Source organism: Pseudonaja textilis, chromosome 7, assembly GCF_049901715.1.
Source record: "Pseudonaja textilis isolate UNSWEBS1 chromosome 7, rPseTex1.2, whole genome shotgun sequence".
Classification (NCBI taxonomy): domain Eukaryota; kingdom Metazoa; phylum Chordata; class Lepidosauria; order Squamata; family Elapidae; genus Pseudonaja; species Pseudonaja textilis.
In genome coordinates this window covers 50716962-50741656 of record NC_141996.1, presented here as the reverse complement: position 1 = coordinate 50741656, position 24695 = coordinate 50716962, and the positions used below count along the sequence as shown (strand labels likewise).

The 24695-nt window shown below is 35.0% G+C and overlaps 1 protein-coding gene across 6 annotated transcripts in view; it reads right to left on the bottom strand.

The window, feature by feature from the left end:
• The window catches only part of ITSN1 (intersectin 1), a 93657-nt gene that overhangs the window by 53239 nt on the left and 15723 nt on the right, over positions 1-24695 (bottom strand). For 5 of the 6 annotated variants that reach the window (XM_026700560.2, XM_087937585.1, XM_087937586.1 and 2 more), the window contains exons 4-13: positions 23905-23968; positions 19183-19343; positions 18043-18213; positions 16436-16529; positions 9809-9909; positions 7836-7899; positions 7051-7188; positions 3552-3667; positions 2380-2642; positions 1162-1311 (exon numbers count right to left, since the gene is read on the bottom strand). In XM_026700560.2, coding sequence (XP_026556345.1) covers positions 1162-1311; positions 2380-2642; positions 3552-3667; positions 7051-7188; positions 7836-7899; positions 9809-9909; positions 16436-16529; positions 18043-18213; positions 19183-19343; positions 23905-23968 — 1322 coding nt within the window. The remainder of the gene's footprint in view (positions 1-1161; positions 1312-2379; positions 2643-3551; positions 3668-7050; positions 7189-7835; positions 7900-9808; positions 9910-16435; positions 16530-18042; positions 18214-19182; positions 19344-23904; positions 23969-24695) is intronic. The other variant, XM_087937584.1, reaches the window with a different exon arrangement.

Sequence of the window (24695 nt, the reverse complement as noted above, 5' to 3'; positions counted from 1 at the left end):
TCAGAGGATTAAAATGTCACAAATTTGTGACTGCTTCAGTGTTGTTGCATTGCTGTGTCAGTGCTGCTATCTGGAGATTCAGTAGATTGATCTCTCCTTCAGCTATCTGAGATTAGATTGGCTAGTCTGACCCTAGCCTTCTTCAGGCCCAGTAGACGAGTCCCATCATCAGCTGTTGGAGGATTGTCAGCTGCAATCAAGCTGGCAAGAAGTCGGAAGTCACACCTGCTTTTTTGCCCATGTTCATTTCAGTTTCTCTGTTTAAAAAAGAGATATGAAGGAAATATCTCTGAAATGATGACTCAGTGGGTCATGGGTTGTCTAGTGCAAAATAAAATCAAGAGAAAGAGTTGGAGGTGGAAGGATACACGTGTCAACAGTTTTCCTATGTACAATTGCTGGAAAGATGTAAAGTAAATAAGAGAACTTTTGATTCTGAACAGTGTAAGACTGAATTTGAAACAGAATTGTGTACAAACAATGAACATGTTATTATTAAAATATATAAACTTTTATAAAATATGTGAACGAATGTATGATAAAATGGCCTAAAATCATGATTCAATAATGTATACAAATGGAACAATGGGAAAATATGTAGTTGAAAGGAGTGAAATTTTCATTATGTTATAATCTTAAAAATATTTTTTATAAAGTGATGCATTGTTGGCATATGTCACCAGAAAAATTCTTGAGAATTATAAAGGTACTTCCAATTTATGCCAGAAAGCCAACCAAGAAAAGATGCTTTATCATGCTTGATGAATTATGTCAAATCCTAGAAAATTGTGGACTCAATTACATATATTAATACAACACAGGAGAGATTAAAGAGCAGTATGCAATTGAAACCAGATACCTTTGTTTTTGGACTGATGGATAAAAAGTTTACAACAAGATTATTACAAGCACAAAGGGGGGAAAATTCAGTTTTACCCACAATGGAGGAATAAATAGTGAATGTGATGAAACTTGCTGAGATGGCCAAATTGGCAGCTTTGATCACAGAAAATATATTATCTAAGTTTAATGCTGACTTTCACTTTTTCCCCTTCACTTTTTGCATGAAATAAAAAAATGAAATTATGTTTTGATGATTAGAAAAAAATTATAGTAAAAAATCTATAATTTTGAAAGTATCCGGCAAATATTCTCACTTACTAAAGCTTCCAGTTCAAACTCCAAAGTTTTTTTCTTAGCTTTCAAAACAACTATATCTTCTTGTTCTTTGTTTCTTTGATTCAGCAATTCTTGACGACGATTACGTTCCCACTCAAGTTGTCTCTGCCTTTCCAGTTCTCTTTTAGCAGCCTTCATTAGATTAGTTTAAAAATATGAAAAAATATGTTCACTTTGTAGTTCTATTAAATAAAAAGTTCCAATTTATATAATAATGTATAATACTGTATACATTAATAGTTGTATTCATACAAACAGTGGATATATGTCTCCCTGTCATCTTCCTAACACAAAACTAGATATTACATAAGTCCTGGATTTCCTTGGATCTTCACTCTAATTAAAATAAGTTTTAATTACACACTTGTGTGGTTATGCAAATTAACTCTCTCCAGGAATGCACAATTTAAGAATTTAAGAAAAGTAGTTAGATTAGAAAGTTCCTATCCATCCAAATATTAGTATGTTAGTTCAAATGTTATTCTACAAAACAAAAGATTAAAGGTAGAAAGTAGGTTACAAAGCAGAAGAATGAAAAACAAAAACATTTTATCTATTAAAGTGAACAAAGTCAAGATAGCTAATAACTAAATTAGTACACTAATTTAAAAAAATCAAGCAATTTGACAATCAGGCAAAACCTGTTTGAAAGGCACAGATCAACATTCTAGAAAGGTTCTAGCAATTAAGTAATAATAAAAGCAACTCTCAAATATTATTTGATATAAATTTGATTAAAACTTATTTTAATCAAATTTATATTTGACGTTGCCAAACACTGTCCCCTGGTAGCAAGAAACATAGTGAGGTAAACATGTGAGGTAAACAATGCCTTCTTAGATACTCACTGTCCTTAAATTCCAAGCTGACAAGGATTTTTTAAAGTTTCAGTATCAGACCATTCATTTACACTTAAAAGATAAGCAGTGGGCAGCAATAGTTTAGATTCAGTGCAATATAAAAGTCAAAGTTTACATCGTCAGGATTTAGATCCAAGTTAAGGAACCAATACTTAAATGTACCTTTCCTGACATGTTGTTGCAAAAACACTAAATGATACCTTCCCCCATTTTGCAAAATATTTCATTTATACAATTTTGAAAAGGAAACAGAAAAAGAAATACAATATATGTATTTCCCAATATAAGTTTTCAACTATAATTTTGACAAATGAGTGTTCCTCTGAAAATATTTATTTACCTCACGCCTTTCTATTTCTTTTCTCCTTTCCTCTTCCCTCTGGCGTTCCAATTCTCTTTGTTTTTCTAATTGTTTTTCCAATTCCAGTTGCCTTTTCCGCTCCTGCTCTTGCCGTTCACGTTCCTTCCTTTCTTGCTCTGCCCTTTCCAACTGTGCAAGGCGCTCTTGCTCTTTTCTTTGTTGTTCCAAAAGAGCTTGTCTCCGCTTTTCAAGCTCTAGATTGCCACGTTCAAAGTTCTCACGTTTTTTATCTTCAAATGTAACTTTTAAAACATGTTACAATTAGAATTCAGATGTGTTTTGTGCATATATAAACCTGAAGTTATATAGTCTATCTGTAACAAACTTTAAAATTGTAAAACCCTATGTACAAACGCCTGATCTTTATTATTCTTGTAAATGGCTATATACAAGGAACACAATATTCCTTAACACTTTACATTTAAATAATGCTAAGGACACTTCATAAGTGATCATTTGTCTTCCATGTACCCCAGTAGGCAATCATAGACCTTGAGCAAAATTTCTTACCATGCATTTCTCCTCTATATGTCACAACCATTATATATACTGTATACTTAATGCTATCAAATGGGAATTGGCCTCCAGCAAATAGATACTATCAGTTATGATTTGTGAAGCAGTAATTGGGTTACTAAAATTGGAATGATGAATCATACAATGAACACCTTTACTAATAAGGACTCCCAAATTGAAAAAAAAACACTCTGGCATGATCTTCATAATGCTGACACTATCATAGTACAATTCTTTCTGTTGGTGCAAAAATAATGTTGGAAATTCTAAATAATGTTGAAGAAATCATTTTCATGGCAATCTACTCTGCTGCTGTAATGACTGTTTCTGAAATAATGTGAGAAACAGTTGCATTGCAATTATGATGATAGAAAAGTTAAAGTGAAAAATATTATTGACATGACCTCTGCAAATACAGTTTTTGTGTTCTATTTCACATAATCTCTTTGAGATTTTCTCATATCAACAAACACTGAAATAAAGGGTTCTTGGTTTAAATGCAACCTATGTATCACACAATGTAATTTCCACAAAATACAACATATTTCTTAATTTCAATTAAACTCTGGTTTTCCGGAATGTAGTATCTTTCAAATATAGGCAGCCCAATTTTACTCATTTACATTTTCACTCACCGGGCAATTTCTTTTCCAGTTGCTGCTGTTCCTCTTCTAATACTGGTTCTTCTGGTAACCGTTGCTCTACAGACATTGAACTAGTGACAGATACACCACTGCCAGAACGAACTCTTCTATTAATAAAGAAGTATACATCAAAATATATGCCCACACAAAGCTACTGTTATTCATTCTAATATTGTCTTTTTTATTTCCTACCCAACTATGCAGATAACTACTTTAAAGGTTAAAGTTTAAGACCATTAAACCTAAATAAACTGCAGGGCAGGACATTCACTGGAAGCTAATACAATGGATGGATTCAACTTACAAAGCCATTTGTTTGAAACAATATAAAAGTCTTGTCTGCAACAAGACTGTATGTGTTCATGATTTGGTAGTGAACAAGCAGGATGAACAGCCATGCATTACTGAGACCTGGCAGAGGCAGGAAAACAATGCTTCCATCTATTAAATTTGCCCATCTGGTTTGCAGGTTCTGCACCAATAAGAATGTCAGAGAGGGAAGATGGCATTGATCTAGTGTAACTTCTCATCTGTGGCAGAATACCTTTCTATACAGTTATGCTCTAGGGCAGTGATGGCTAACCTTTTTGGCACCGAGTGTCCAAAGCATGCCTGTATGGATCCTGAAAATGCAATGTGCGTGTATCCCTCATGCATGTCCCCCGCCCCCACATACGTCTTCCCCCTCGCAGGCATGTATGTTCCCTGCACAAACACCCCACCCCCGCGCATGCCCCTGCATTCCCCTCCCTGCGCACATGTCCCACATGCACCTCACTCCCACACGTGTGACAGAGACCCAAAGGCCAACTGGCTGGAGGGTGGCATGCATGCGCATGCATGGCAGAGCAATGGCTCGCATGCCACAAAGAGGGTTCTGTGTGCCACCTCTGGCACGCATGCCATAGGGTCGCCACCACGGCTCTAGGAAAAAGCTGGGAATCCTTTTATGTACCAGGGTAAGACACTAGGCAAAGAAACAACTCCACAAGAAATTTGTGATTTATTAAAAGTAGGTGACCCTAGTACACAAAAGAATCTCTAGCTTTTCCCTACAGCACAACTGCACAGAACTTGTTTTGGACTTAACCATATTTATTTTGGCACATTGGCAATGGATCTGGCCTATCTTCGTCTTTCTTTCTTTACAACTGGCTGCATTACTGGTCGAAAATCCCCCCCTGAATTCCCAGGCCTGGTTGTCAACTTGTTGATGAATACCTCTCTTCTATGTCAATACTGTAGATTAGTTTTTTTCAATCTCTAGGTGAATATTACTGGGTTGCGTTGGATACTGGGCTGTGCAAATGGCGGGCGAGGGCACAAAGCTCCATTTGCACATCCCCTTTCCCCTCCAGTCTGCAGAGCTAGAAAGGTAACCTTTATGACCATGCCCTAGGTTATCTTGGCACTAACACACATGGGTTGGCCACATGTTTGGCCTGGTTTTCATCTCTTAGCAACTGCTTCGTGAGCTGGATGTGGGGGACACAATGATCTGATTATATAATGATCTGATCACTTTCTGATTCACATGCAGTGGACTATTACTGGCTTTCCTCTGCCAGGCTGTATTCATTTGAATGATTCTACCAGGCCACTTATGAATCCATCTGTTTTCTGAAGTAATTGGGTATTTCCCCAATGATCTGGCAGGCAAATTGTTGATGGCCTAATTCAAGACTGGTGTGAAGTGGCATTTTAAACATCAAGTTGTTCCAAGAGACTTCTCTCTGCTGACTGATTCCAGATGGCCCTTGGTTTTCCAAGGACCTATGGTAGAGGAAGCAGCAGAAGCAATGCCTGTGGTGCAGAAGAAGGCTGAGACTGAATTTGATCAAGTACAGACACATGCTTAAATTGGTCCTATTCTTTGGTGGTAAAGCAGGCAAAACATTCTCTTATTATGTTTCAGGCCCTATTAGATGGTCAACTCCCTTTTTTATAAGTGCTTCTCTGATGATTTACCATTTGACCGCTTTGACAAGTTTGCCAATAAAGTCATTCAAATTTGCCCTTATGGAGACTCTACTTGATTGGAGTCTAGGTGATGACTGGAGCATTATCTTTCCAGGTTATTTATTCTTTGAGGGAAGAATAGGGTGCTCTGTAGGTTCTCTTGACCATATGGGCTGTGGATTTTTGCACCTCCTGGACTGTTTGGATAACTAGGGTGGGACTTTCCTGGATTTGGGAGGCTGTCTCATTGTGGTAGGGGCCAATACTGGCAGCCTTTATAAAAAGGGATTGGTTCATCTCTTCTTTAAGAGACTCTAGAGATAATAAACTATTACTGTCCAGTCTCTAATCATCATGTTTTGGTAAAGTTTGTTCAAATGCTGGATTTATGACCAATTACAGAGTCCACTAGAAGAAGCAGAATATTTGGACTCTTCAGTCAGGATTCAAATCTAGGTACAGGACAGAGACAGCATCAATCACTCTATTTAATGAATTCTGTTTGGTCCAAATGAGGGTACTTCAATTTAGTAATTTAATTTAGTAATTTGACAACTACATGAAATCTTAAACAGGCTTAAACTTAACAGTAAGATAGAGCTATTGTTATTCTAAGGCTGTTTTGCCTTTATATGAGATTCCACTGCTCTTGAAGGAGCATGCCCAAAATCTGAGGGTCCTTTTGGACTCACAGCTTTTGTTGGATGGAGGTGGTAGTGGAGGGGGGAGGCTTTGCCCAGCTTCAGTCTTGTGCGCTAATTGCCACTTCATTTGGTGAAGTTGCCGGATTTAGCTATTGTCGGATTTAACTATTGTAACAAGCTTTATCAAAACCACTCAAAAACCACTTCAGTTGATGTAAAATTCAGTGGGCTGTATTCTAACAAATGTTTGCCAGTGGACACACATTACACATGCCATGTGAGCCTTGCAATGGATTGTTAGTTTCTGGATGCAATTTAGCATGCTGACTTTAACCCATAAATTATGGCTTACTGACTTATTTGCTTGCTTGCTTGTTTATTCCAAAGTCTTATATGGCTGCCCATTTTGTAAAAAGGCTGGGTAGCTTGATATCAGTTTACCTTCAGTACCACATCTCCCCATTAGAGTCAGCCTAATTGTGCTGGATTTACTGGTTAGGGGGCCAAAACCCATAATCACTGTATTTCCATTATGGGGCTGAGCCTGTCAAATAGCTTTACATTGGATGTCAGTTGTCCCCATTCTTATCTGTCTTCTGGAAAAAGTAGAAAACAGGGCTTTTCTTCAGGATTTTTTTTTAAAGGAGTGGGGGGATACAGGGTATTACCTTCTTGGGTTTTATATAGTGACAGTCTGTTTATGATTGCAGTATAATATAAAATTGATTAACAAATTTATATGAAAAAGACATCTCTCTAAATTAGAAGAAATGTCAGGCTTGGACATTATATTCTTTATATAGTAAAACTATCTAATGTACAGCAAAATCATGAGTAGAATTCCAAAGATAAAATTCAGCATCCAAATGAAAAGCTGTAAATTTTACCTAAATGAAGGGGGAATATATTCTGGGGATAACACAGGTGGCAATGGCTGTCCTGACATAGCCATATCGATTAAATGCATAGCTAGAATAAACTCTTCTGCTGTCAGTTTTCCATCTTGATCAATATCTGAAAGATTCCTATTAAGGAGGAAAAAAGAGTTAAGTACATTTTCACTTATTTCTTTTTCTATCAATACTAAACCGAGAAGAAGGAAGAGACTATGTTCTTAGTGCTCCCAGTTACTTTACGCAGGGATCACTCATTAAATAATCTATGTGCTTATGCATATACTGCTTTTTCTGTCTCCTTTTGCATTTAATCCCTTCATCCTATTTTCTTCCTGGCATCACATAGCTATTATTAGAGATGTACTACTCTTTACTTCCAAATTTTAAAAAGTGGTTTGAGAGAGGAAAGATATGCACAGCATACCTGTTGGCTTTATCTTTTCCTAGACTTGCATGGTAGCTATTCAATCCCTAGCAAATATACATTTGAATCAAAAAGATGCAAACAATAAGCTCACACTCATGCCAAGGCACTTTCTCTCTAGCTTTTCTTATGTATTTTTAAGCTTCAGATCTAAAGTGTAACATTCTGTTAGATGGGCAAGAGAACATTATGAGGTATGTTTGGAGCAATTCTAAAATAATATATTGAAGTAAGTATCTTTCGGTTCAAAAGTCTATCCTGAAGATTATTGATAATTTAAATCTGGAATAAAGCAAACTAGTGAGACCTGAACAACAAACCGATGATAAACAATTTTATGAAAAATATTTACCATATTGTAGCCAACTGAGCCTGTGGTAAACTTGATTGCATGAGGATAGTTCTTGCTTGTGGACCTAGTAAATGGGAAACATGCCACAATGATACATTTTAATACAGAATTTTCAAAATGATTGCCTTGATTTTATTTATTTTTATTTATTCAAATTTAGTAGCTGCCTAAGTTTAGTAAACTCTGATGAAATTACATTTTACGTATATATACATAGAGATATTTCCATTAATAAAACTTGTTAGTTAAAAAAGGTGTTACTGTCTGATTTCTGCTGCTATATACTAACATGATAACACTTCCATATTATGATTTTTTTGCACAGGACCTCAATAAAAGGTACAGAATGTTCACAGGATAAAGGGGGCTCACATATCAAAACTAAAACTATTTTAGAAAGGTAGAAAACAACTATGATAAATATAACTCAAAAGTTAAGTGACAACTGCTCTAGCTATCTAGAAACAGATGATTTGCAAATACTGCTCCATTCCTGAGCATCACATTCTGGACTAGTTGATATTTTGAACATGTTTCAGAAGGCAATCTTCAATATGTTAAGAGTTAATGCACTTCATGTACATACCATATTTCTTTTTAAGAATACGGATGAAAGCTAAGAAATAAGAGGTTTTCTTTAGAGTTCAATTTCTACTAATAATTTCAGTATTTATAACAGCAAAAAATGAAAAGGGAAATATATCATACTGTTTTCATATGCACAGCATAGATTTACAATCTACTGTTATGATCTGCATTTGAACTAATGTTGTACCACAGTAATGGCAATGCAAAATACTTAATTTTATTTCATCTAACCAAACTATATGTTGTAATGTTGAAATAGTATTAGCCTTAAAAATATTTCACCGAACAATCATAATAAGGGAATGGGAGCAAACAAATGCATGTAAACTTGCCAATGCACCTGCAATAGTGAAAGAGCCCTAATCACATTAACATCTCATTAGAACTCAAATCTGTTCATCCAGCCTGGTCCTCAAGAAACAGTCTACCAAAAGTTCCCTTCCCTTTTGTTACCTTCAAATATGGATATTACAGCAGTCTGTCTCTGTAATAGCTCCCACCTTATGGAATACTTTTGCCATGGAAGTAGGTGGAGCTTTGCAACAATTTTAGAAACAGATTAAAACTTATCCTATACCATACATTTTTGATCCTTACAGGATTATTTTTGTTTGTGGTGATTATTTTTGGGATTTGACTTTGTTTTTAATATCCTGATTATTTATGCTTTTAGATTCTTTTTGCTAATGTTGTATGCTGCTGAGTCTCCTTTACAACTGCTGTGGGGTTGTGAGTATTGTAACAAATAAATAAATGCTTTTAAAACAATATATATATATATATATATACACACACACACACACACACACACACACACACACACACACACACACACACAATATATATATATATTTTATATATATATAAAAAGGTGAGATATTGTTAAACAAGCAATTCTTGTAATTCACCAGAAAGCCAAACTGCTCTATGGAAAAAATAATTTTAAAAGTGTGTTTATCTAATACTATTGACAGAGTTCTTAATTTAAACTTTTTATATTAGTTGCAAAAGCAGCTGTAAGAGGATTTTGGTCCGAAAGATTAAAGTTAAATAAGTAAATAAAACAGCTGAATCAAATCAAAGTCCCACATTGCATAACATATGTTTTCTAAAAGAGACTAAAATAAAAGATGCTGGCTCACTTTTATTTCCCTATAGTTAGCATTCAGAGACATAGCGCTTCTAAATCCAGAAGTTCCCCATCACCAACATCACTAATATCTCATTGATTGGCATGACCTTTTAATCGCTGCATTACACAAATTCCAAAGTATTTAGCAGAATTAATTAAACCAAGCATGTTTTAAAACTAAATATATTTTGAATGTATTTTATTTAAACTGATAGAATTTTAAAAACGTTCATTAAAATGCATGTCCTAGTACCTGTTAAATGTCCACTCATTGTTTTATCATGACTATTGAATAGCTGCCTGTATTTTAGTCTTGATGACTGAGGAACAGCCCACTCTACTGCCAGAGATGCACTGGAATGATAAAATAGAGATAATAAATCATAGCTTCAAGAATACTAAATTCTGGATTAGATTTTTTAAAAGTAAATTTATCTTTGTTTTTTAACATTTTAATACCACAGAAGCGTTCACTTAAGTTGCCATTTTACATCTACCTTGGATCAATAGAATTTATTTCCACAAAGAGGAAGGTATTCTGTGAAAACACCTTAAAAATCAGCATGCCACTCACCAAGTTCTTTTAAAAGTTCAATTTTCATTTTTGCTTTCTATAATGTGGGTTTTTTTAAAGTCCTTTTAGCATTATGCCACAAATATTTATTGTAATGAACCTTTCCATTACCATAAAATGTTCCTTTAATATATATTCATACTTTTCTCTTTTTAACTTTTCGGATTTTCTTCATCATGACCATTTTAAAGCTTCCATATGTTTCCAATATTACTAGTACAATACATGAACAGTAATAAGATCACATCAATAAACATAGTTGTCACCAAATCATTGTACTAGCAGCTTGAAAAAATACTTGATATAAAACACAGATTAAAAGCTTAACATAATAATGTCAAAAAGTAGGTCATACTTTGAACTATGAGACCAGTTCAAGACTCAAACCATGGCATCTTCCAAATGTGTATAAATGTAATACGCTGCTCAAAAAAAAAAGGGAACATTTAAACAACACAATGTAACTCCAAGTCAATCACACTTCTGTGAAATCAAACTGTCCACTTAGGTAGCAACATTGATTAACAATCAATTTCACATGCTGTTGTGCAAATGGAATAGACAACAGGTGGAAAGCATAGGCAGTTAGCAAGACATCCCCAATAAAGGAGTAGTTCTGCATGTGGTGACCACAGACCACTTCTCAGTTCCTATGCTTTCTGGCTGATGGTTTGGTCACTTTTGAATGCTGGTGGTGCTTTCACTCTAGTGGTAGCATGAGAAGGAGTCTACAATCCACACAAGTGGCTCAGGTAGTGCAGCTCATCCAGGATGGCACATCAATGCGAGCTGTGGCAAGAAGGTTTGCTGTATCTGTCAGAGTAGTGTCCAGAGCATGGAGGCGCTACCAGGAGACAGGCCAGTACATCAGGAGACATGGAGGAAGCCGTAACAACGCAGCATCAGGACCGCTACCTCCGCCTTTGTGCAAGGAGGGACAGGAAGAGCACTGCCAGAGCTTTAAAAAATGACCTCCAGCGGGCCACAGATGTGCATGTGGCTGCTCAAACTGTCAGAAACAGACTCCATGAGGGTGTTATGAGGGCCCGACGTCCACAGATGGGGGTTGTGCTTACAGCTCAACACCGTGCAGGATGTTTGGCATTTGCCAGAGAACACCTATTGGCAAATTCGCCACTGGCGCCCTGTGCTCTTCACAGATGAAAGCAGATTCACACTGAGCACGTGTGACAGATGTGACAGGGTCTGGAGACGCTGTGGAGAATGTTCTGCTGCCTGCAACATCCTCCAGCATTACCGTTTTGGCAGTGGGTCAGTAATGGTGTGGGGTGGCATTTCTTTAGGGGGCCGCACAGCCCTCCATGTGCTCACTAGAGGTAGACTGACTGCCATTAGGTACTGAGATGAGATCCTCAGACCCCTTGTGAGACCTTGTGCGGTTAGCCCTGGATTCCTCCTAATGCACGACAATGCTAGACCTCATGTGGCTGGAGTGTGTCAGCAGTTCCTGCAAGACAAAGGCATTGATGCTATGGACTGGCCCACCCGTTCCCCAGACCTGAATCCAATTGAGCACATCTGGGACATCATGTCTCGCTCCATCCACCAATGCCATGTTGCACCACAGACTGTCCAGGAGTTGGGGGATGCTTTAGTCCAGGTGTGGGAGGAGATCCCTCAGGAGACCATCCGCTACCTCATCAGGGGCATTCCCAGGCATTGTAGGGAGGTCATACAGGCACATGGAGGCCACATACACTACTGAGCCTCATTTTGACTTGTTTTAAGGACATTACATCGAAGTTGGATCAGCCTGTAGTGTTTTTTTCCAGTTTCATGTTGAATGTGACTCCAAATCCAGACCTCCATGGGTTGCTAAATTTGATTTCCATTGATAATTTTTGTGTGATTTTGTTGTCAGCACATTCAACTATGTAATGAACAAAGTATTTAATAAGAATATTTCATTCATTCAGATCTAAGATGTCTTATTTTTGTGTTCCCTTTATTTTTTTGAGCGGTTTACTTTCAACAGTTTTTCTTATTCCTTTTCGGCATTATCCTTTCCCAATCTGTTCTATTTTTAAGTTTCCAAGTAGAATAGATTTGAAAGAGACCATTTAGGCTATCAATTCAATCTCTCCCCTCCTTAGTGCCATAATCCAAATTAAAACCTCTTGGTCAGTTGGCTATCTAACCTTCACAATGATATGATAACTGAATGATATGATAACTGATTTTTCAGTGAACCTGCTTTCACTGCTCAAAAGTGTCCCCCCCCCCCAAAAAAAAAATTCAATTGGAATCTTCCCTCCTGTGATTTTAATTAAACCGAAGAGGCCTAACATGTTTCTTTAGTTTTTCAAGCTTAATATAATCATCTCCTTTAATTTCTTTGCATAGGATTTAGTTACTAATCTGTGGATATCTTTCTGGATTTTTTTTTTTAGTGTATTCTAGTTTATTCTAAATCTTTTCTAAAATGTGGCACCCATAGCTGGATTTCAAGACAAAGGCTTACCAAAGCACACTATACAATTATTTCTTGCTATTTGAAAATTACACTCTTATTGGTGTAACCTAAAATAGACTTTGCTTTTCCCCCCTACAGCCACATCATTCTGCTACCTCATTATCTGACTGTAGTCAACCACCATTCCAAACTATTTTTATAAGTGTTATTATCAAGCCATATATCTTCAATATCTGTGCATTTGAATTTTTGTTTAAGTTATTTGTGTTTCTCTCTACTAAAATAGTTTCATTTTCATAGATTGTATAAGACATGTATGCATTTATAAAGAACACTTCTCAAATATTCATCCCTAAAATATATCACCCCAGTTAGTTGTTGCCAGCTATTTTTTGCTACTTCTTTGAACTTAGTTTAGCTTGGCTTCATCCTGGGTCTGTACTTTTAGGTCTACTCACTATAGCAAACCTAAAATCCACTTTAAGAACATTCTTACTTCATCTCATGTAATAGAAGTTCTCATTTGGTAGAAGTTTGTACAGCTTCATTGTTCAAAATAATGAATTTCTATCCCACTTGTGGCTACTGCAAGCATGATGCAGAAACTGTCATGTTATGTTAGCCTGGGTTTCATTGGTTTTCCAAAAGCTGTCACTTAGATCCATATTTCTTGCTATCTTAATGAGCTGCAATTTAACCAACTTGACTTGTGGGAGTGTATAGTTTACTCTAGAGGTAGTTATAATTAAAAAATAAGATTAAAAACAAATCTTGTCAAACGGATTCCAACAAATTCATGCTCACTTTTAGTAACAAATTTTGAGACATTGATGATTCCAAAGACTGACATCAAACTAAATGATCTATAGCTCTTGGTTTTATACCCTGGTCCCACTGAATTCCTTGCAGGAGTGTGTTACCAACTGACATGACTTTTTTCTTTATGTTTTATAAAGCACAATTGCATCTTTTTTTTTACTGCTTAAGAATTTATCAGTCCTATATTCTATTCTATAGGACAGCTTTTTATTCCCTTTGACATTCAGAGCCAGTTTAATTGGCAAGATTAACTAAAAACTCCTGTTAGCACTCCCTGTTTTCTTGCCCAGTGAGCTTGCTCTCTTGAACCCAGCTGCCTTAAATTCTCTTACAGTCTCTATTTTCTCAGCAGGGAACAGTCATTCAGTCACCCATATTAGGCAAACAGCAACTCACAGGAAAGAAAAAAAATTACATCTTACAGATGAACATGCAAACTCAAAGAGCACACAGCCTCTCTGGTTACCCTCCTTTCCCCCTGCTTGTTTTCTCTCTGTTAACTTGGTTCTAATGCAGATAGAGAAACTGAGAGATAGCTAAAACAGAGCCAGCCCCATTGATCTTAGACCAGAGGTGGGATCCACCACTTCGGCCCTATTCTATAGAACTGGTAGCTCTGAAGAGCAGCTGACACTTAACCGGTTCTCTCTGAAAATCTTTTCTTTGGTTGGGCCCACCCGGGCTCTAGGCTGTCCTTTATTCTTTCTTTAGTTAGTTTGCGAGGCACAGCTGAGTGCCGTGCGTCAGCAGGAGATGGTGGATTGATTGTAGAAGTTGTTTTGCAAGTAATGTGCATGCAAAGTGCATGCTCACCGAACCGGTTGTTATGCTGGTAGGATACCATCCCTGTCTTAGACTATTTTAGATTCTTGGCAGCAGATTAATTGCTACGTTCTATACAAAGGCCTCCCAACGTACTCTCTGAATATTAGCATTGCTACTAAAAGGCTTCATTACCCAAATTTAATAAAATATGACATACTACTATTTGCAACTCATATCTTTATTCTTAATTGGTTAAATTTCTTTATACTGAAATTCATTTCTTTGGCAAAACGGATTTTGTATTATCCTATGTCACCAACTCAGTGTTCCTAAAAGTTCTTGGATTGCAATTCAAAGTCTTCTCATCAAACATGGACTAATTTGATCCTCATCACATTTAAAGAAATCTGCTTAGGAAAAGCTGTACTACAACATTTTAACAGTGAATCTTTAGGAAGGAAAGGAATCCCTGCGGATTTTACTCTGCTAGCGGTAATCAACTACAAGGGGTAGCACTCATATGTTTCGCGGGCTGATGAGCCAGTGCTGTCAGAAGACATTTCCATGGTCATGTGGCCAGCATGATGTCACAGAGCACTGTTTTCTTCCCCACCAAAATGGTACTTATTTATCTACTTGCATTTGCATGCTTTTGAATTGCTAGTTGGCAGAAACTAGGCGAAGGTGGGAGCTCACCCTGTTGTGCGATGCTCAGCTTCCAGCCAACAAGCCCAATATCTTAATAACTGAGCCATCGTGCTACCCTTTAAGCATTATAAATATCGTATGACCTAAAATGCGCACCTAACATCAAAACATCAAAAAAGCACAACAAAGAATGTTCTTTCTGTGCCAACTCAGAAATCTCAAACTGCCCAAGGAGCTGCTGATACAGTTCTACAGATGAAATATTGAGTTTATCGTCTGCACCTCTATAACTGTCTGGTTTGGTTCTGCAACCCAGCAGGGCAGACACAGACTTCAGAGGATAATTAGGACTGCAGAAAAAAACAATTACTACCAACCTGCCTTCAGTCAAGGACCTGTATACTGCATATGTCAAAAAGAGAGCTGTGAAAATATTCACTGATCCCTCATATCCCGGACATAAACTGTTTCAACTCCTTCCCTCAAAGCGATGCTATAGAGCACTGCACACCAGAACAACTAGACACAAGAACAGTTTTTTCCCAAACACCATCACTCTGCTAAACAAATAATTCCCTCAACACTGTCCAACTATTTACAAAGTCCGCACTACTATTACTATTAATCTTCTCATTACTCCTTATCATCCATCCCCTCCCACTTGTGACTGTATGACTGTAACTTTGTCACTTGTATCCTTACGATTTATATGGATTGTTTCCTAGTATGATTTGATTGCTTGTTGTACCCTATGACTATTATTAAGTGTTGTACCTTATGATTCTTGACTCTTGACGAATGTATCTTTTCTTTTATGTATACAGAGAGCATTTGCACCAAGATAAATTCCATATGTGTCCAATCACACTTGGCCAATAAAAGAATTCTAATTCTAATATTCTCCAGAATTCAAATTTATTACCATTTATGAATATACCAGATTTATTCAATCATAAGCAATATATTCTGATCAATATTGCAACAAGATTGCAATTGCAATAACTAAGAAAACTTGTATTGTACCTTATCTCCTAAATAACAATGCTTTTTATAAAATTATGTTTTAAGATAAAACATGGCAAAAAACCCAGCTAAATATATATTAATGAATATTTGTGAAATACTATACATGATGGAATAAAATGGAGAATTTCAGTGTCAAAAACAGGTGTAGAGGAAGAAGAATGTTGTGTTCAAACATAAGCATAGCCAAACTAAATGGAGAACTTATTTCATGGTAACAAGAATAGTTAGCAGTGTAAATCACATCTAGTGAATTACTTTTCCAGATAAATCCATTATTTATACAAAACTTTAATCAATGAATATCTTTTCACAACAAAACAGATGTAAAATATAAAGCAGATTAAAGAGTATATAATTATTCTTCTACACATTTCTAATCAGTGATCATAATAAAAATTATATTCTAGTCTACACAAACAAGCTTTTCAAAAAAATGAATCCTTTAATTTCAGATTTTTGAAATGACTTGTTATATGCAAAGAGTTCAACCCTGATACCACTTATTCACAAGCAGTCTTCTTAAATTTAGTGAAAACATTTGTATCTGAGTATCTGCAGGACTGACATTTTGGACAAAGCTGCCAAATACTTTAGAACAAAACAGTCAGACTTACCCAGCCACATCAAATGATTGTGCTTTTTGCAGCTTTGCATTTAGTTGGGATCCTCCACCAGATCTACTGAAGGAGGAACTCTTTGGCAATGTTGCTGAAATATAATAATTATGCTTTAAATTTGATGAAATTATCTGATTAATATACAAATTATTTTGTAATTATCAAATATACTTTTTGATATAAACAGATTACAACACAGTTTATAACATTCTAAGTGATTTTTAAAAAGTACAAAGGATCATAAAAATATTAAAACATATATGTATCAATTAAACCAAATATGAGTTGCTAATAATCTCTTTCTTAATTAAAGAATCTGAGTACAAGTGTATTAAACAAGTTAGAGTTGCATAATATTGATCATGACATCCACTGCAAACCAAAATTAATGCAAAATTATGACATTTGCACTGTGATGTCATTACACAAATGTCATTATGTATTTGCAATCTTGATATCTGAATCAATTACTTAAGCTGCAACATTTGCATGATTTCATAATGGACAAGTCATTTTCTATCCATATCTCTTTGAGGCATGGATATGCTCCATGGTATTGATGCATCTATTTAATAAAGGTATTTTATTTTCTGTGGGCTGTGCACAGTACAATGCAATTGTTTATTCACAATTAATTCCCTATATATTCCTTTCATGTAATTACATATTCCTTAAGTAGTTTTCTGCTAAGGCTCAAGATAGACTTGGAATTGTAAGCAGCATATTACAGCAAAAGGAGAAACCAAATCCACACTGTATTAAGCTACAATTCATTTAACCAGTTTATATAATGAAAGCCAACTGGATAGATTTTTACAACATTATATGCCAAACAAACCAAATTTTGGCTTAGTACAATGTGGAAACTGAACCACTAATTAGATATTATTTATGAAAGTGGAAGACAATTTAGGCCAAGCAACACTTCAGAAAGATATCAATCTCATATCTAATATTAGATTTGCTTAAATATGTAAATATATGTACTTGTGTTTGTAATGTTTTAACATGGCTTAATCAGTATTTAAAAGACTTGGAAAAGCCAACCAGTCTAATTTTCATGGAAAAATGATTAACTTATTAAAACTAATCAAATCATCAAATATTTAGTGATTATTATAAAAAGTTAATACAAATCTGAATGACTCAGGAGTGAAACTTTGTAACTGAATGCTGTTAAACTCATGAATATTTGATGAAAGATATTGTAATATTTTGCTATGCTGTTCTACATTAAAATTGATAAAGAGTCATGTAAATACATTGCAGGCAGCACTAGGACTCTACAGTCATTGGATTAAATCGCACAGGAACAGTCTGATCCTAAAAAAAATATGAGGTTGTTTTAGTGTTGCAGACAGAATAGTTCGCACTCTCCAAATAATCTTTGAGAAACTGAATCTGAAACACCGTATATACCTCTAATACATCATATTCAGTAAGAAAACAACGTATTATAAGTTTAAGAAATAACATCCAGGATAGAATTTCACTGATACCATATATAAATATGTGATTCCGTTTTAAAATATAAATTACTTTTCTTTTAAAAATAATATAAATGTATAAGGTCTGGAAATCTAAATGTTGATAATTCAGCATACCGGGATGAGCATAAGGTGGTAGAGGTTGGATAACAGCTGGTGCTCCATTAGCAACAGGAGGCACAGCTGCTGTAGGAACAGAAGATACTAAAGGTGGAGACATTCCCACAACTGGTATGGATGTAATTGGCCCTGGAGCAACAGCTGAAAGAGGTGGTATACCACTTATCCCTGTAAGAGAAATGTTCATCATTATCATTGCTGGCCAGCTACAAAGACTTTTATTACAACGACCTGTGAATGACCCTTCAATAAGTATAGGACCAAAATGGGAAAAAATGTGCTGATTCTGGAGCAAATCAGACTAAGGAAGATTTTTTCCAAAAGAACAATATTTTAAATAATGTTTCTCTATAGGGAAAGAGAATTTGAAAAAAAAATCTTGGCTCCTTTGTTTTTCAAGGTGGGATAACAAGAGTAGATCAACTTCCAGACCAAGGTGGGTTATTTTTTTTAAAAGGTTTAAATATTGTTGTATTTCCCTTAATAACAAAAATGCAATCAAAATGGCAAAAATGCCCACTGGATCAAATGACTGCATTTACAATCATATGGTACATTTAACTGTGTCTCACTTAACCATCATAAAAAATCAGGTCGACACAAGGTGCCTCAACCTATAATCATAACATACAACTGCAATTCCAGTCCCAATTGTGGTCATAAGTCGAGGACTACCTGTGAAAGTCTGGAAACCTCTTTTGGATTTGTTTTTTGCTTAAAATGGAAAAATGTCAAATAGTGATTTCTGGATTTGAGGACTGAAAAGGATTCAAAAAGGAGCCGAAGGGATTATTATGATGTTAAAGCAGGAGAAGGGATAATGAATTTGTAACTTCTGAAAAGGGTAGAAGTTACTTCATTTATTATATATATTTTTAACTGCATTGCTTTCTATATTTTTTCTTTTTTCCTTTTTCTTCCTAAATTTCTGTATTTCTCTCGTATTCAAATAATAACACTCAACAGAAATTAAAACTGCTAACCACAGATATTTATACTACAGGTGAAAAGCTATATGATAAAGTTTGTTACAATTATATTAAAATGATCACTAAATAGAAGTATGTAGACAGTATGTAGACAATATGAAATCTACAAAGTACTTCAGGAAGATGATATCATATAAAATATTCTTACCAAATCCTGCTGTGGTAGAAATAGCAATAGGAGGCTGCTTCATAATAGGAGGTAATACAGAAGGGAGCTGATAACCTTGTAGTTTTATTTTGATAAGTTTCATAGCTATAGAAAATTCCAGTTGGTCCATTCTCCCATCATTGTTCATATCTGCCAGAGCCCTAGAATGATCAGCATTAAAAAAAAAAAACTTTTGCAAGTTCCTCCAAAAATGAACAGAAATTATATTACAGTTCCAATGTTTTCTCATAACATGTGATGTTTTTATTTTCAGATAGACATCAGTCCATATAGTCCAGTATTATGTAATGTGATAGCATCCGTTTCCAAAGAAATTTTAAAGTTCTAGAGCAAAGCTGTACAACATGCAGTCTGCCAAACAGCCTTTTGTGGCCCACTGGCATTTTTAAAAAACATTAAGTCTACCATCACTAAACATTACCATCACCATCATGTAAGTCACACTGCTGAGCGTTTCCAACACCTCTAGGCTTCACAACGTTGCCAAGTCCATATTGTTATGCTGTTCTTGGATGCCTAAAAGCTGATCAGCATCACAGCTTTTCTTTAGTGGCCTGTGATTATTGCTAAGATATTGATCTGATTCTTTCCCCTCTAAGAGATGTGCAAGCCTGCTCTAGAATATTCTCCATCTACCCAAGGCTCTTTAAACTAGCTTTTCTTTAACATAATAACACCAGATGTATTGGATTTCAACTTCCTGTATTCACCAATCATTCTGGTTGGCAGCACTGCAGTCCAACAGATCCAAAAGACACCAGGTTCAAAAAGTTGATCTAAAACACATTGTCTGAGCTAAATCTATTCTTCTAATATTTATTCTTAACTAACATATCCTGAGAATTTAGTAGAAACCAGACTATCAAGCAAAACAGGTTGTTATTAAAATAAATAACTGTGCAGGTTATTGCATTCAATCCTCAAATTATGCCACAATTAATCAGAGAAAGTATTTAATTTTGGTAAGCTCTACTAAATGTATAAAGAGCAAATTGTCTGCAAAGGCTGACAGTAAAATTATGCATTATGAGTGACTTGGATCTCTCAACAAAAGCTGTGTTAGTGTTTCTATACACTTAGATAGGAATGACGAATAGTTTTAAATTGGGTATTATCTGAATATATATGAAATTCAGGTATACTTTTCTTTCCCATCTTATCAGGGGTATTAGGATCTTTGATAGCTTGGGTGCCTTCTAAGGCTGGGCTGAAAATTAAATGAGATTTAATAGGCTAAAACTAAATCCAGAGAATAAAGAAGGGTTGATGATAGTATATGGATGGACTTCAACTAAATAGGTAGTTCCCGACTTACAACTAAAATTGAGCCCAAAATTCCCATAAGCTAAGCAAGGCAGTTATTAAGTGAATTGTTCTCCATGTTTTTATGACCAATTAACAGTTGTTAAATGAATCATTGCAGTTGTTAAGTGACTCGTGGTAATTAAATGAATCTGGTTTGCCCTTTTGATTTTCCTTGTCAGAAGCTGGCTAGGAAAGCTATAAACGGTGATCACGTAACCATGGGGCTGCTGCAATGGCCATGAATGTAAAAACTGGTCATAAGTCACTTTTTTAATGCCACTGTAACTTCTAATGGTCACAAATCAAATGGTTTGTAAGTCAAGGACTGACTACCTGTATCATGTGAGTGCCTTTTCTTTGGAGAGTTAGGTATGTACTTTGAGGGATCTTGTGCTATCCTTGATTGCTCTAATCAGCACAGTAATAAGGAGCAGTCACTTCCAGCTGCAAATAATGTATTATCACTATCCTTTCCTGAAAGTGATCTGGCCTGACTTGTATAGCAATTACCTCCCGATTTACTATTATGCATTCTATGAGGGATACCCTTGAGGGAAACTCAGAAACTGCAGTAGGACCAGAATGTAATAGCAAACTTCTGTGGGGCATTTGCTAGCAGAAGCAATACCTGTTCTGGCAAAAATGCATTTGTAACATACTGTATAGATTTCCAGATTCGTTCAGTTAAATGAGACGTATCTATTGGAAGTACCAACTTTTCCCTTAAGCTAGGAACTTGGAGCCCTGATTTTTTTTCTGCAAATGCAGCTGGAGGCTTGGTTGGAATTTAATATGGTACCACCAACTATTCTATGGCACAACTTTTCCTTCAAAATTCAGACCACTCCCTTCTTAGCGTGCACTAAGATCTAAATGCTTAACTTCTATACTCTTATCTTTTTTCACCGAGGTCTCTTCTCACGAATTGCATCAGTATTATTTTTATTTAGGAATATTTAGGAAAGTTGTGATTTTCTGGATTATTTTATTTGTATGCTTAATTGCCACAGGTTGGAAAAGATATATATGTTTATTTTGTTGAAAAATGGCTTACCTACGATAAGCCATTTATGAGTAAGTCCATCTCTCTTCTTTCATGAAAGCAGGCTAGAATCAACTGCTAGGGACCAAATATGATATAATCTATTTGTAGCTATTTAGGATTTAATATTACTATGAACTTTGAATGTTACTACGAACTTTGAATGTTAAAAAGGTAAAACGTAGAGATTTTCAAGATTAACAGACATCTTAAATGAAACTGTTTCAAATAAATTGTAGCACACTATTTATACTAATGTGATACAGGACAGAGGCAATTATTTTCTTGCATTATTTTCATACATTACTCCTGTCTTTAACATTTTTGCCAGTTAGTGACCGACCGTAATCAGTTGGTGATGGCTTTCTTCTTATTAGACAAACATACTCCAAATTCCTTTACCAGGAACTGAACCAAAATTAAATTTAAAATTAATCTTAATGAATTAATGTAAAATTAATTGGTGTTTTAAAACTGCTGGTAGCACTAAAATTAATACCATGGCATATTACTGATACAGAATGAAATTATTTAAAATGGTAATTTCTCTGCTTCTACTTGAAACTAACAAGAACTGAATCAGAGCCACAAGGCAGGGTTATCAAGCTTTAAATTTCATTGCAAAACTGTGCTTTCTTTTTAAAGGGACTCTATAAAGGGACTCTATATTATTAAACCACACACAATAAGCAACTTTAAAGGAAGTCTGTTTTATCACCTTATATGCTCAAAACATTCTCAAAGTTGAACTGGACAGTGACTGTGACAGGAAGAATGGAAATAATTACTCTGACAGTGCTAAAATGTTTATCTCTTTCGCATAGGAAAATGTTATCAATTTCATAGAAATGTAAGGTTGTGTTTACAAAAGGAACAGTATGAACTGCCTACTAAAAGTTTTCCCTTTCCTTCTCTATCAATTTTTAAGGTAACTAAGTTGTACACAAAAGCAACAGCCACAGCCAATCCAATAACATAATAATAAATAAAACAATAACAATAATAAAAAACAGCTATAGCCTAAAGGCAGATGCCTAATTCTACACTCAAAATACATAACATTGCATAGTGTTACTTAGCATTTTATAAAAATTGATAAAAATGAACTTGTAATATCTATCTACAAAATACTAAATATTTTCATCTTCTAGTTCTCTATTTCATCTCTACTAGTTATAGTATCAAAACTAATCAAACTGATCAAATTAATCAAAACTAAAATCCTAAAAACATAATTTTCAGAAAATACGTTGGAACAGTATGGTTATTTAAATTTAGTTACTATTTCAAAAACCATTTGACTTTCATTTCATTATAAACCTTACAATAAATTGACAGTTATTAAATATTATGTTTAAGACTAGCATTTTACCACTTTTTTCAAAGCTCAAAAAAATTTAAACATCCACTTACATGCTCCAAAATATCGTAAGATGCAAATATTCTTACAATACATTGCTTTTATCTTCCCATATTACCAACATTTACATCAAAATTATATCAGAGTACACAGTCTGAAAATAAATCCTTATATAACAAAGAGTTCTTAAATGTTCTTAGTGATTTTTTTAAACAAATTAGAATATGCATTATATAATCATATAAACATTCTAACTACAGGCTATATAATAACATCCTATTATTTCAGCATTAAATTATTCTCTCTAGACAATGAGAAAACTCATTCTATCTGCTAAATTTATTTCTAATCATAGAATTAAATATTTATATTTACATTTATTCTGAAAATAATTCAGATGCCTAATGAAAGAAGCTAGCTACAGAAAGATTAAGTTGCTAATGTACTGAATTGACATTTTTATATTTCCCTTAATTCTTTAGAAGAGAAAAAAATTATCAAAAAAACATATTTTATCAAAAATACTGTTCTAAGAACTCATACTATAAAGGAAATGCCTCCTTCAAATTAAGACCATCTATTGGTAACTTCACTGACACATCCATGTAATTCTCCTCCAGGATATATTTTTGACTTTTCATTTAAATCTATAGTCTTTGTATTTCATAGTATATCATAGATAAAATTTATTTTATTCATTTTATTTTTTAATATTTTTATCCCATCTTTATTGTTTTATTACATTATTACTTTCAAGATGGAAAACCTACAAAGTTCTCCTTTTTCCTCCTATATTCCCCATAACATTCCTCCTGGGAGGTGGGTTGGGCTGACAGAGATTGATTGAGCCAGTCATCAGCTAGCTTTCATGCCTAAAGCGGGACTACAATTCAGTCTCCTGGTTTCTAGGTGAAACTTTAAAACAGAATAGCACTGTAGCACCATATTTTAAGTACTGTATTATGCCCCCAAAACAATGAAATATCAAACTTACCATATCTGTGCTAAAATTGGTTGAGGTAAACCAGACTGAAAAAAAAAATTCCTGGCTTGATCACCTGCCAAGAAGAAATGTACTATTTCAAATGTAAAGTTGTAGGAATAGCAATAAAAAGTAGTGGTAAGGAACCTGTGGTGTTTAATACTATTGAACTATATAGTATATTCAAAAATTCTCTATCATTTGCCCTGCTCATTAGAGCAGGGGTCGTCAACCTTTTGGACCTCAGGGACCACCAAACTCATAATATTAAATCCCAGGGACCATTAACCAGTTCTGTGGGTGTGGCCTAATTTGTGGTTGTGGCTTGGTGGTCATGTGACTGTCTGGGCATGGCTTGTATGTAAATATTATAAATATTTATATAATTATTGGATTTTTTATAAAAAAGAGCAACTTTTACCCAAAATCAGGCAAAGCAGGCAGGCACATTGAGTTGCTCACAGAACGACAGATTCATTCAGAAATCTATCTAGCATTGGCTAGCTCAGTCTGTCACATATTTGCTTGCGAGCAAACTCATAAAATTTGCTAGCAAGCAAACTCACAAAATTAACACACAACACACCATGTGTGTAAATATTGATTTTTTTTTATTTAAAAAAGAGCAACTTTTACCCAAAATCAGGCAAAGCAGGCAGGCAGATTGAGTTGCTCACAGAATTATTCAGTGATCTATCTGCATTGGCTAGCTCAGCCTGTCACGTAAAATTTGCTTGCAAGCAAACTCATAAAATTAACTCACAACACACCATGTATGTAAATATTGAATTTTTTTTTATTAA